This window comes from Erpetoichthys calabaricus, chromosome 1, assembly GCF_900747795.2.
Source record: "Erpetoichthys calabaricus chromosome 1, fErpCal1.3, whole genome shotgun sequence".
Lineage (NCBI taxonomy): Eukaryota > Metazoa > Chordata > Cladistia > Polypteriformes > Polypteridae > Erpetoichthys > Erpetoichthys calabaricus.
In genome coordinates, this window is record NC_041394.2 from 288,430,912 (window position 1) to 288,442,999 (window position 12,088).

Here is a 12,088-nt window from a genome sequence, read left to right on the forward strand (position 1 = left end):
AATATCTATGCATTCTCATTAGGTTCTGTGGTTTAGAGAAATCGATTGAGAGGCAAGCTTTCTTGAATATCAAGAAGCTGAAAACATTTTGGATGTGACTGGATATCATAATACGTAAAACTAAATAAACAATGTCTCCTAAAAGTCTTTCTATCTACCAGGTTAGAACCCCTCGGCAATTAACAAGGTTGCCCATAAGAATAAACATTAAAAGTTTACTGCAAGGGTCTGTATCCAGAAAGTGCATATTGTACAGTCTGTATATTATTTACAAATTCATTATTTTATATAACAGTTTTCTTTTCTCATTTGGTTTATGTAGATCTCTTATGCAATTGCTGAAACTATTGTTCAAAAAGAAAATGGACTTCAGCACATCCGGAGGATGCTTCATTCTTCAGAACCTGGAGTGCAGAAGGCAGCTGCATCATTGTTAAGGAACATGTCACGCTACTTTGAAATGCACAAAGAATTGGGTAAGAAGTGGACCTTTTGTCTATGTACTCATCCATTTTCAAGCCCGCTTACGTTATTGGGGTGACCCAGAGTGGGACAAAAGTCCTGAACAGATTACCAGTATGTCACAGGCACACTTGCGTAAATAGCAGACACTTGGTCAAGGGACAGTTTTTAAATCATCAAGAGAAAAAGGCCACACTAATGTGAAGAATATGTGAAATTCAAAAATACTGTGACTGGGCTGAGAGGTAAACCCATTTTTCTGGAGGGATAAACAGCAGAAGAATTAAATACTGCATTACCATGCCATTAAATTCAATATTAACAATAACAAGTATTATTTTTGGTTTATTTGTACTGTTAGAAGTTATTTGATAAAATATGTTTCAGTAGTATAGCTGTAAAATGATTAGGAGGATCAGAAGGTTATCTTTTTTTATGCAGGATGAATGAGCCCTGTCTGCACAGCTTGGAGAGTTGTAGGGACTCTTTTCTTTTTAAAACAGATGAAGAAAATGCAAATAGTTTGCGAGGGCTTGTTATCAACAAGCCTGCTGTGGGTTTTTGAAGTCAACAGTAGGGATTTTCCTTGTCTTACATACAGTGACTTCAAAATGTAGTTGTAAGTCGCTGATCTACGGTGTTGCCATTATTTGTATTTGGTGTTGAAGTGTTTAACTGAAGTGCCTGCACAATACAATATTTAAGGGTATTTAATGGGCATTATTGTGTTTGTTAAGTTCAAACATTTACACAATCTGATTTTTTTCTTCTTTTCAGCTTTATATTTGCAAAAATTATGTGCCAATTTATATGTCAAGTCTGTAACCTTTCACAACTCTTAAGCTCTTAAAAGGAAAATTTTAGGAAGTGTTTTAAGTACAGTGTGCCTTTGGCTTTAAATATAGTAAAATGAGGTACAAGATTAAAACATAACACCCACTGATGCATTTTATCTGTACATCTTTTAATGTGTTTTCAATTTCTAGCAAACCAAGTCCTACCTGATGTGGTGTCAGTGCTCCCAATGTCTGCTTCTGATCCCATAATGTCCAATGATGTGATTGCTTCATTGTGCTGTATACTTAACAACCTGGTTCAAAGTAGCTCTCAAAATGCTCGGCTACTCCTCAGTAATGATGGGTTGAAAAAGATCTGTAGCATCAGTTGCACTGATAGGTGAGTATCATTTGGCTCATATCTCCTTTTGTGGTTTATCAATAGGGTAGAAAGGCCTGTTATCTTACTGACTAAATGTTGAAAAGCTGATGAAGGTGCCAAGTTTCATTGGTTAGTATTTGCCTTGAAACCACAAATGTGCAGCTTCACAAATTACTGCTGATTGGCTTTGTGGCCTTGAGAAAGAAAGTCGAGGCCTGTGCTTCAGTGGTATGACACTGCATCTTTGATAACAAGATCAGTATAAATGACCATATTCAAAAACAGAAATGATTGTCCACATAGGGGAGTAGACAGAATAAGTTGATCACTTTGCACTAAATTATGGGTTTATTGATGAATAAATATAGTATCTCAATGTATGTATGTACTGTATATAATCTCAGTGTATGTGCAATGGAAGTTTTTCCATGGCACACATACCCATGACGGCATTCCGTGTATTTTCTTGTATACTCAGTGTCCCTCCAAACAGAAGCAGTTTACTTTGGGAGGCCATTTCAGGGGTAATCTGGTAGCAGTGCTTAATGATTGAGTATGTTGTTATAATATGTAAAGAGACAGCATATCCCCCTAAATTTGACTATTCCTGCTGAACAGAATCATGAAGTGTTTTTTAATGTAGTAAACAATACAACAGTTCAGGACACTTGAGTTAGTATGTGGGCAAAGTCATCATTATAATTGATGTTGTATAGCATGAGCTATGTTAAAAGTTTATATTTAATTACTGTAAACATAGTTGCTTATTCTACAGTATGTAAACAGAAAAAAAATAATTAAATATATGAATTAGGATGATTTCTAAGTTTTCTTCATTTGTTTCTTTTAATGTTTCTATGTTCACTCATTAATCAACAACTAAATGCATCTGTAAATAGGAAAAGCTTCAGCTTGATGTAGATATGTGTAAAACATGTGATTTTTCTTTTAGCTACATTCAATCTAAAGCTGGAAAAGCCGCATCCATGCTGCTTTGTACGATGTGGAAACACAGTGAACTTCACAGTGTATACAAAAAGGTAATATATTAAGAATAAGCAACTACATAACAGAATGAGTATCAGAAATCATTAATATTAAGTATTTTATTTTCTGTGACTGCAATGGAAAGGACTCTTTTTCATATTAATAATATTGAATATATTAAGTAGTGATTTCTCTTTAAATGTATACAGTATATAATCATGTAAAATGAAAACTATCAGATGGTGCAAGTAGCATATTGAAAGTACTAGAATGAATATTAGAGAATGATGGGCGGCACAGTCTGTTCATGCTCCATGTTTTTGTGGCCCTGGATATTAAACCTCACCTTCTTAAATGCAGAAATGTGAAAAATTAAGTGCAACCTTTTTAAATTCTAATTGATAATAATAAAACAATAGTCAATTCTTCACCCTTTCCTAAAATTAGACAAATCTAACTACCAATGGCAAACACATTAATAATAATAATTCATTACATTTATATAGCGCTTTTCTCAGTACTCAAAGCGCTATCCACACAGGGAAGAACTGGGAAGCGAACCCACAATCTTCCAGAGCCTCCTTACTGCAAAGCAGCAGCACTACCACTGCGCCACCTGTGAGGACACATTTTATTCTTACTCAACAAAAAATAAGCTACCGTGCAAAATCCATGTCTTGTTTGAGATTCCTTTCACAATACACTTTTTTCTGTTCCAGAACTCTTAGGGTTTATCCAGCTTCAACATTGCAATCTAATGTGCTGCCATGTTTACGTGGAAAGAATCAGAATTATGTTAGTTCCATCAAAGTCAGGATTTTTCAATTATTTTGTGATGGTGGAGTCATCCATTACAACATTTAGTGTGTTGCCATAGTCTATAGATTCCAGGTTGTGCCTTTCTGGGTTGTTTACAGTGTCTTGGTACATCATATGGCATGTTCTTTGGATGAATTTTTTTGAACCCTCTTTGGAAAGTTGAATGCTGTTTTATATATATTCCATCGGTCAATAATCCTTCTCACTGCAGAACGATAGACTTTGTTGTTTGAAAATGGCCTTATGACTTTACTAAAAGTGAACAGCAGCTACAGTTGTTTCTCTGAAATCAGCACAGATGTGTTCAGACTCAACTGCAAAAGGTTCTCAGTTTTTATTCTGTATAGGTGGGCTCTGATTATCAGTTAATCTGGTGCGTTGGATTACTATGTCGTGCCACCTTCTTAACTAATGTGAAAGCAGTAGGCCTGAGAGTCTTATTTTTTAATGAATAAATAAAGAAAAACATAAAATCTGTTATATACATACAGTATGTTGTCACCTGAGATTAGAGTAATCTGATTTTAGAACTTTGAGATGACTTTATTATAGTTTTGTCCAAAGGTTTAAAATGACAAAACTGAAAGAGGATTTTCACTCCATTTCTTGTATAAAAAGAAAAAAAGGAAAGAAAACCATCACCATTAGGATAAAAGCAACTGTAGGACGTACATGAAAAAAACAGGCATTTATTTATTTACAGTGCAACGCTGTTTTTTGGAGGTTTTTTTTGTAATTACATATAAAGCATAACTCCTCAAAACTAGCAAGCTTTTTTTAATTAGACTACTTATTTCTGCTTTAAAACAAACATAAAAAACACTGCTTTGTAATAGTCTTTATTAATGTTATCTTCAATTAAATTTTTGCTAGACATGCCTTCTGGCAGCTCCGTATTTTAACTCTGTGTGCATGACTCATCTTCTTTGTCTTACAGTAAGTGTGTAAGTAAATTTCAGTGGCAAGTATGTTTAACTGTTTTAAAGATATGTTTGGATATAATAAAAATACAAATATGTAGGCTGTTGGTAAGAGGTACAGTATATGTACAACACAGCTGGCAAGATTCAGGGTTATTCTAAATTTTAGGATTCAATAGTCCTGGTTCAGCTCTTTAAGTCCCATAAGATTAACATGCTGCTTTGAGTGGCATTAGAACATCTAAAAACACATTTGACAATATAGTACCATGCTGTTCAGAGCAGCACTGCATATTCATTTCTGGAAAATCGTTTTTGAACAAACTAAAGTCTTGTGCAGCGCTTTCAGCTTTTGTGCTCTTGCAGCAGCCTGCTGCCACTGCCGACCTGAAAGTTCACTCGTACCTACTCGTACTGAGACACACCTCAGACAAACGAAAACCAGGGATTCAGCCAAGGCGTAATTGATGCTGCTTCCAGTCATTGTGTTTCTCACTGTTACAGCTGTACTGTAGTTCTCTTAACAAAATGTTTTGGCATCTGAGAGTTTTAAAATTGTTTTTTAATTTGACTGAACTAACAAATTGGCAATGTTTGGTGTCTGGGAAAACACCCTTGTGTGAATTTGACAATGACTTCATAGTTTCTCGTTTTCTCTTATGTGGTGGCAAACCTTTTCTAGAACTCCAGTCCTTAACCCCAGAACGACGTGATTTGTGATATCAGCTCTGTTCTTTATTATAAAACTAATTTGCTGTTTTGAAATACAGAAAAATGTCCATCTGTCAAAACATACATATTCAAATTGTACAGGTGTACACATTCTACACGTCATTTCAGCACAGTACAGAGAACTGTATTTTAAAACACCTCATTTAATGAGTTTGTAGTGTGTATTTTAATGGCAGTTGCCCCAAATATAGCACATTTAGCTTTCTGCTTGCTCTTTCATCATTTGTTTAAACAGTTGTCAGTTGCTGTTTATTTTATGTAACACCTTTGCACAGTGAGCACTTCCACAAGTTTCTTTTAACACTGCAAGGAAGTTAACAGCATGTTAGATACCAAGAGCTAATCAGCATTAGTGTACTTCTTGTCCCAGTGACTTGTGTTGGTGCATTTCCACAGTAGAAATATGTTCCAACTTCATTTACTGTATTTTTTTGCCTAACAGGTAACACTTATCTGTTATATACAATATGCTGAATATTGAGTCTTAACAAAAATGAGCTGCTTTGAACTTTTCTAAATCCTGTCCCTTGGTTTCAGTATTTGAATTGTCATGCTGTCTACTGAAAACTTCAACTCATATTTGTTCTTGCAGTACCTCACCTTTGCATCACACCATCTACAAAACAAAATATGTGCCAGGAGTGCTTTTTTAAACACATACAGGGTACAGCAGTACATTTTTTTGAAAATTAAAAATGCCCTCTACAACTATCTAATCTAGAATATTAACAGAAGGGTGTCGGTGGCGTAAAATATACAAAACTTATGTGGTATGTTTTCTTATATTTTTACAAAAATATTAAACATATTTTACTGTTTCACTTTTAAGTATACAATAAAAGTGGAATTTACTGTAAACATGTCATTTTTCAAATTTTATTTAACATTTTTAACATTGCCTTTAATGACGAATTTCATGCACTTTTTGCTTTGTAAGATTTTCTTAAATTACAATTCAGTTCATTGACATTTGCCGGCATTTTATAACATTCAAAAGCCGATACAGATGTAAATTATATGGGAACATATTGAATTTCATTATTGTATTTAAGGATAGTGTGTTTATTTTTAATTATGTATAATATGGATTCAATTTCCATGGTGTTGCAAGGAAAAACGTTAGGGTATTTTCTCTTCTCATTAACAGTTTCTTTCTCCTTTTTTTAAAGGCTGGATATAAAAAGAGTCAATTTATCAACTCAAGGACAATGAAAGCAGCTCGGACATCATAAGAAAAGAAGAAATACTTTTTTCCACTGAATATCTGCAGAGCTCTTTATGTCATCATAAAATGCAAAATAACTGTGCCTATACTGTATGTTAACAAATTTCAGTTAACCGGCACAAGCAATTGTTTCTCACAATATTACAGTCAATATAGTCAAAAGGTTGCATATTTGTAGGTGTTTTTTCACTGATAGTTACAAATAACATTACTACTGTAGTTTGGAGAAAGTCATTAATTGCGTAATGAAAATTCGAAAATATAGTAATCATAGCTGTGGCTAAGGATTAATTTGCACTTACATTTCCCCTTGTGGTATTTCTGATGAGAAAGATCCTGGACAGCGAGAGTGGCTGCTCATTTTCATTCCGAGCAATTCCTGCTCTTAATTTAAGTTCTCTTTTAATACTGTTAAATGGGGGGGGGGCGGCATTTTACATAAAATAGAAAAAAGGGAAAACATTATTTTAAGTCTTCAACAAAAATATAACTCACATTTGTTGAGTCTTTCTCAAAATAATTCAAATAATAATGTTTTTAGGTCATCAGTAAATCAATAAACAGTCCGTGGCTTTCGCTGTGACTTACAAAAAATGGCCTGACTATAGTGTCTTTTTAAATGTGTTGCATTTGCTGTGGCATCCAAGCAGTTAAGATAAATTTATACATTAGCTGATGCATATATTCAAAATAGGGTGGCACGGTGGCACAGTGGGTAGCGCTGCTGCCTCACAGTAAGGAGACCTGGGTTTACTTCCCGGGTCCTCCCTGCATGGAGTTTGCATGTTCTCCCCGTGTCTGCATGGGTTTCCTCCCACAGTACAAAGACATGAAGGTTAGGTGGATTGGCGATTCTAAACTGACCCTAATGTGTGCTTGGTGTGTGTGTGTGTGCATGCCCTGCGGTGGGCTGGTGCCCAGCACAGGGTTTGTTCCCTGCCTTGTGCCCTGTGTTGGCTGGGATTGGCTCCAGCAGACCCCTGTGACCCTGTGTTAGGATATAGCGGGTTGGATAATGGATGGATGGATATATCCAAAAAAATGTCATTGACACATACATGTATAGAGTGGGTTTCTTCACACTATAGAATGCATGGTGGGTATGAGAGATCAATGGAAAGGTCCAAACCCCATATATATCATAGTTTGTCAATGCTGTTTCACTTATATTCAATATTGTAATCATTTTTGAAGTGTGAGCTTCTGGGTGAGTTACCAGAGGCTACAACACTACAAGCTGTAGTGTCTTTCACAGATGGGAAATAAATCCTCATATTGCAGTTATCAGTAGGTATTGGTGCATTTGAATCTTAGGACCATCAGTAGCACCTGAATGAACACACGAGTCCACTAAGCCACAGCATGTAGACATACTGTGTGTTACTTACAAACATGTTGTTTGCCAGTGTTTCCTTCCACATGAAGTCCAATCTTATCTTGTTGTGAAAGGCTATGATCTTGAGTGCCACCGCCCTTTTTACCACAAAATGGTGACTTGACCCAACACCAGATCTTCATTTGGTTATAGATAATTTTACAGAAAGAGCTATCATTTGATTTACAGGTTTTTTGCTTTATGACCGCATTAGTGAAATCAATTTCTAAAAACAGTGTTGACGTCATCTGTGTCAGATAGTAACAGCACAGAGCAAAAGAATGGTTGTAAATGACATGTGGTGCTAAAGATGAGTCACTACGTGTGCCATCATTACGTAGCTGTTGCTTCAATAACTAAAACATTTCAAAACAAATAGAGCAAAATCTTAACAAATCTTTATTAAAAACCTTAGATAATAAAAAAAGTAAACTGCTTTGAGAAACTGGGAGATAACAGTGTGATTAGTTAAAACAGAAGTTTTGGTAATTGCAGACATTTGCTTCAAACAAAAATGTGTAGCCCCAGTAGCTTTCTTTGACGTTCATATTGTAATGGAGGCACAGGGTTATGAGTCTTATTTTTTGAGTTTTATATCCAGGTATTGTATCACCAAGGCAGTATTTAGTATCTTTGATGTACTACAGCTCCTTTATCTCTAACTGGTGTTTAAAAGATATCTAGTAATGAAACACTAGGCAAATGATAACTCATTCGGTTGATGCATGTCAGTGTTACCAGATTCTTGTAGACTTAAAGCTTATCTTTATAATGACAAATAATTGCACTAACTAAAGAAAATGAATTCTTTTCACTGTGCCATTGAAAATAATACATTTTACTGTTTTTTTTTATTATTACATGGCAAAATGCATAATTCACAAAGTATTTTTTATTTGTGACCTGATTGTAATTATTTTTCACACAGGAATTCTAAATGAGTAAGCAGCTTAATTATAAATAGGACATAACAATTATGTTTGTAATTCAGTAGACGCATTACAGCATTCAAAATCACTAAGATTTTTCTTACTCTTCATCAATATCTGACATTTTTTGTGTATAGTTTTTAATGAATAATTTACAAGTTCCTTCCGGTGATAATTCTGTACACTTTATTTAGCTATTGTGTGTGTGCACCTTGTTTAAAGGTGGCAGCATTTTAAGAAGGATTAACAAACAAAACATTTGTATTTGTCCTTTTTAGTAAATGAGCATATATACTGTATAACATTAAGGCTCAATTTCCTGATATTAAGTGATATTAGTCACTTTGTACTTTATACAATATCTTTCAAAAAGCACATCAGAGTATAATTTAGAGTGGGGTAACTACAGAGCATTGAATATCACAGAGAAATAGTCACTGGAAAGAATATTAAAAGTAAAATTTACTGTACAGAGGAGCAGGCCGATTCTGGAAGTGGAAACGTTACTGAACAAGTGGTATACAAATAAGGCTAAGGAGTACGTCAGGTAAGCGGAATTTTGCTTTCTATGTACACAAGACAGAGAACTGATTATGTATTGTGGGGGATCAGTTGCATGTTGGTCAGACAGTCTGTTGTGCTCTGTACACATGGCAATACTACTACATTAAAATTTAATAAAGAGCACCTTGGAGTCATGTGAGCATTCATTATATTACACCTGGAGTTTTTAGGAACAAAAAGCAGGAATGATGAAATAATGGGTGCTTGCAGGTACATTTGGATAAAGTCTACTGGAAGATGATTCCAGAGAATGACGTGGCAAAGTTAGGTGAATAATTGCCATTAGATGGAGAATCGGGCTATGGAAGAGCGTAGAGATTGAGGTTGATATTACAAACGCAATGATGGTGATGAGCAATATGCTGAGGTGAGATTGGCAGCTATGTAAGCTGGTAGCCGAGTTTTAAGGGTGATTTGAAGTATCAGACAGGAGCCTAATTAGTCAAGCTAGTGAGGAAGGCCCTTCATGTCACTGTTCATGCAACGAAACGTGTATCTCATATTTCAGATTACTGGATGTGTCTAGACAAGCAATACACCCAAGATTGAGCATTTGCTGTTTTTACTACATATTAAAAAGTGCATTTTCACGAGACTGCATTCTCTAGTAAAATAGAGTATATATGATGATTAGTCAGCATATCTGTTTATGTATAATTTATTTTTGTGTTACTTGTTTTTGAAAACCAAAGACTACTCCATAAAAGTGCTTAGCTTTAACAGTGCATCATCTATCCATACAAATTAGTAGTTCTTTCAGAAATGGCACTTTAAATCACTGAATGAAGGTACATGTCATATTGCAGGATTCATTTCACTTTGTCTTTCAGATTTATCACTGCTGTTTTTGAATCAATATCATGGTATTTTTTGGAACCCACCTTTCAATTTCTGTATGTGGACATATTTTTGAATAAATGGTTATTACTTTTGTAAAAAAAAAAAAAAAAAATCCTGTTGCCTGAATTGTACCATAAATTGAAATTAATCAAAACTCATCTGCCCTACATTTATATAAAGTCTGTGTAATGCGTTCAGTACCTGAAAATGGAAAATAATGTGAACGCTTTCAAGCTTTGTGGACAGCATCCTGCATCTGCTCAGTTTCCTCCAGGTATTCTGACTTTATTTTTTTTGATTTGATTTGACATACTTTATGTTTGCATAAGTGAAGAATTGGACATGGCCTGTGTGAGTGAGCATGGACTGCTCTAACCGTCTGTCTTCGTGCTTGATGCTTATAGTATTGGAATAAGCGGGATTGATAGATAAATAAGGTTTCATCCAACAATTTTAAAATTGGCAGCTTTCTTTACCACTGAGCCTGGATTATGGGGTAAAATAAGCATTCTTAAAACAGAGACCACCTTTTAAAACTCAATTGTTTTTTAATTCTTTAAAATAAAAATTGAATATCTGTACAAGTACTGTCCTGAGGAGACACTTGTGTCACAGTTGCAGGTTGGACACAGCAGCCTAAAAATCTCCTCATTGCCCCCAGCAACTTCATCAGCTATGGAACAGCCCTGCACGAGGGTTTTCTCTCAGATTTGCTGATGCAGCACTTTCTTCCTTGTGCTCCATTCATACACACCTCTGGATCTCCGCCAAGCACTAAACAACGTCACAGAGTGGTGCTGGCGAGGCGTGCGCTGCTCTCAAGCCTGTGTGGCTGAACCCATTTTATTCTGTCAGTTTTACAAGGCTTAGGGAATCGTTTTCTAGTTTGTCACGTCATCTGACCAAACTACATTTTTTTTAGTTTAGCTCCAGATGTTTTCATTTTTTTTTTGTGGGAGTCTATTCTCTTTTAATTAGGATTTCCTTGAAAATTACAAAAAAGTAATCTACATGCAGATTCTACAGTGCATACGCAGTATGCTGTGTTATGAAGCACAATTTTGACAGTTAACACGTACATGCCTGCATCAGTTAGAGAGAGTCTACCTAAAGAAACAAAGAAAGAAGTGAACGTTAATTCCAAGGTGAATAACAGCAGAAACTTAGAAACCCCAAGTTCAGTCTGAGGAAGGCTCACCTTTGTGTTTCAAAGACTTGCTACACTTCAGAGTACAATTAACATTCATCAGTCTTATCACATAAGGAGTGAAAGTGCAGCTTTGAACATGTCAGCTGGCGTCCCTACCTGAAGGCGAGGTGGGTATTGAGAGCAGGCTTACCATCTTTTAGCTCAGTTGCCCATATTTGTTGTGCCCATGTGTGGGTCTGTGCGGCTGAAGTGACCACTGAGGGACAAGAAGAACTGTCACCAGTTGTTGGACTCTAACACTCGGGGATAAATTATGTACACTGAGCAAATTGGAGAGCTCAGCAGATGCTAGAATTTCAGAGACTTGGTTCTAATAAACTGACTACAACAGACTAGAACTTAGTAAACAGACTCTTAACATTTTTCCATTTTCAAATTTTAATAAACAGACCAAATATTACTAGAATTTTCAGTTCATACATTTTCCACTCAATGGTTGCTTGGAAACTTCTCATGAAGTTAGCAAGACCTGCTCTCTGCTGCTGCCTATATTCTGCATAGCAGGCCCTTTAAAATTGCCCCAGATATAGTCGTGTGAATTTATCCAGGTTGAGATTTATACAGTCACATAAAGAAAGAGAGAAAGAAAGAAGAGAGCGGGTGAGTCTCTTGGATGAACAAAATCAAAGAGACAAAACCAGTGGGAGTTTTTAGTTTTTAAGTTATAAGGTTTTAGGATCCACTGCCATGTTGGAGTAACATTTTAAAAGCAGTTGAAAAATAAAATGAAAAAAACAGAATGGTACAGCAAAATGTAATCCAATACTTTTGGTTCCTTTACAAAAAAGATAAAGAAGGCTGATTAAGAACAGAACGGTGGCCATGGACCCAAGCCATACAGTGCACCTTCATTTATATTAGTGCGAG

At 35.5% G+C, this 12,088-nt stretch overlaps 1 protein-coding gene across 1 annotated transcript in view; it reads left to right on the plus strand.

Moving 5' to 3' along the window:
• Positions 1-8,105, plus strand: part of pkp2 (plakophilin 2) — a 78,211-nt gene extending 70,106 nt beyond the window's left edge. Inside the window, exons 10-13 of the mRNA XM_028816218.2 lie at positions 323-476; positions 1,449-1,638; positions 2,573-2,660; positions 6,248-8,105. Coding sequence (XP_028672051.2) covers positions 323-476; positions 1,449-1,638; positions 2,573-2,660; positions 6,248-6,310 — 495 coding nt within the window. The 3' untranslated portion in view covers positions 6,311-8,105. The remainder of the gene's footprint in view (positions 1-322; positions 477-1,448; positions 1,639-2,572; positions 2,661-6,247) is intronic.
• Positions 8,106-12,088: the final 3,983 nt, after the last annotated feature.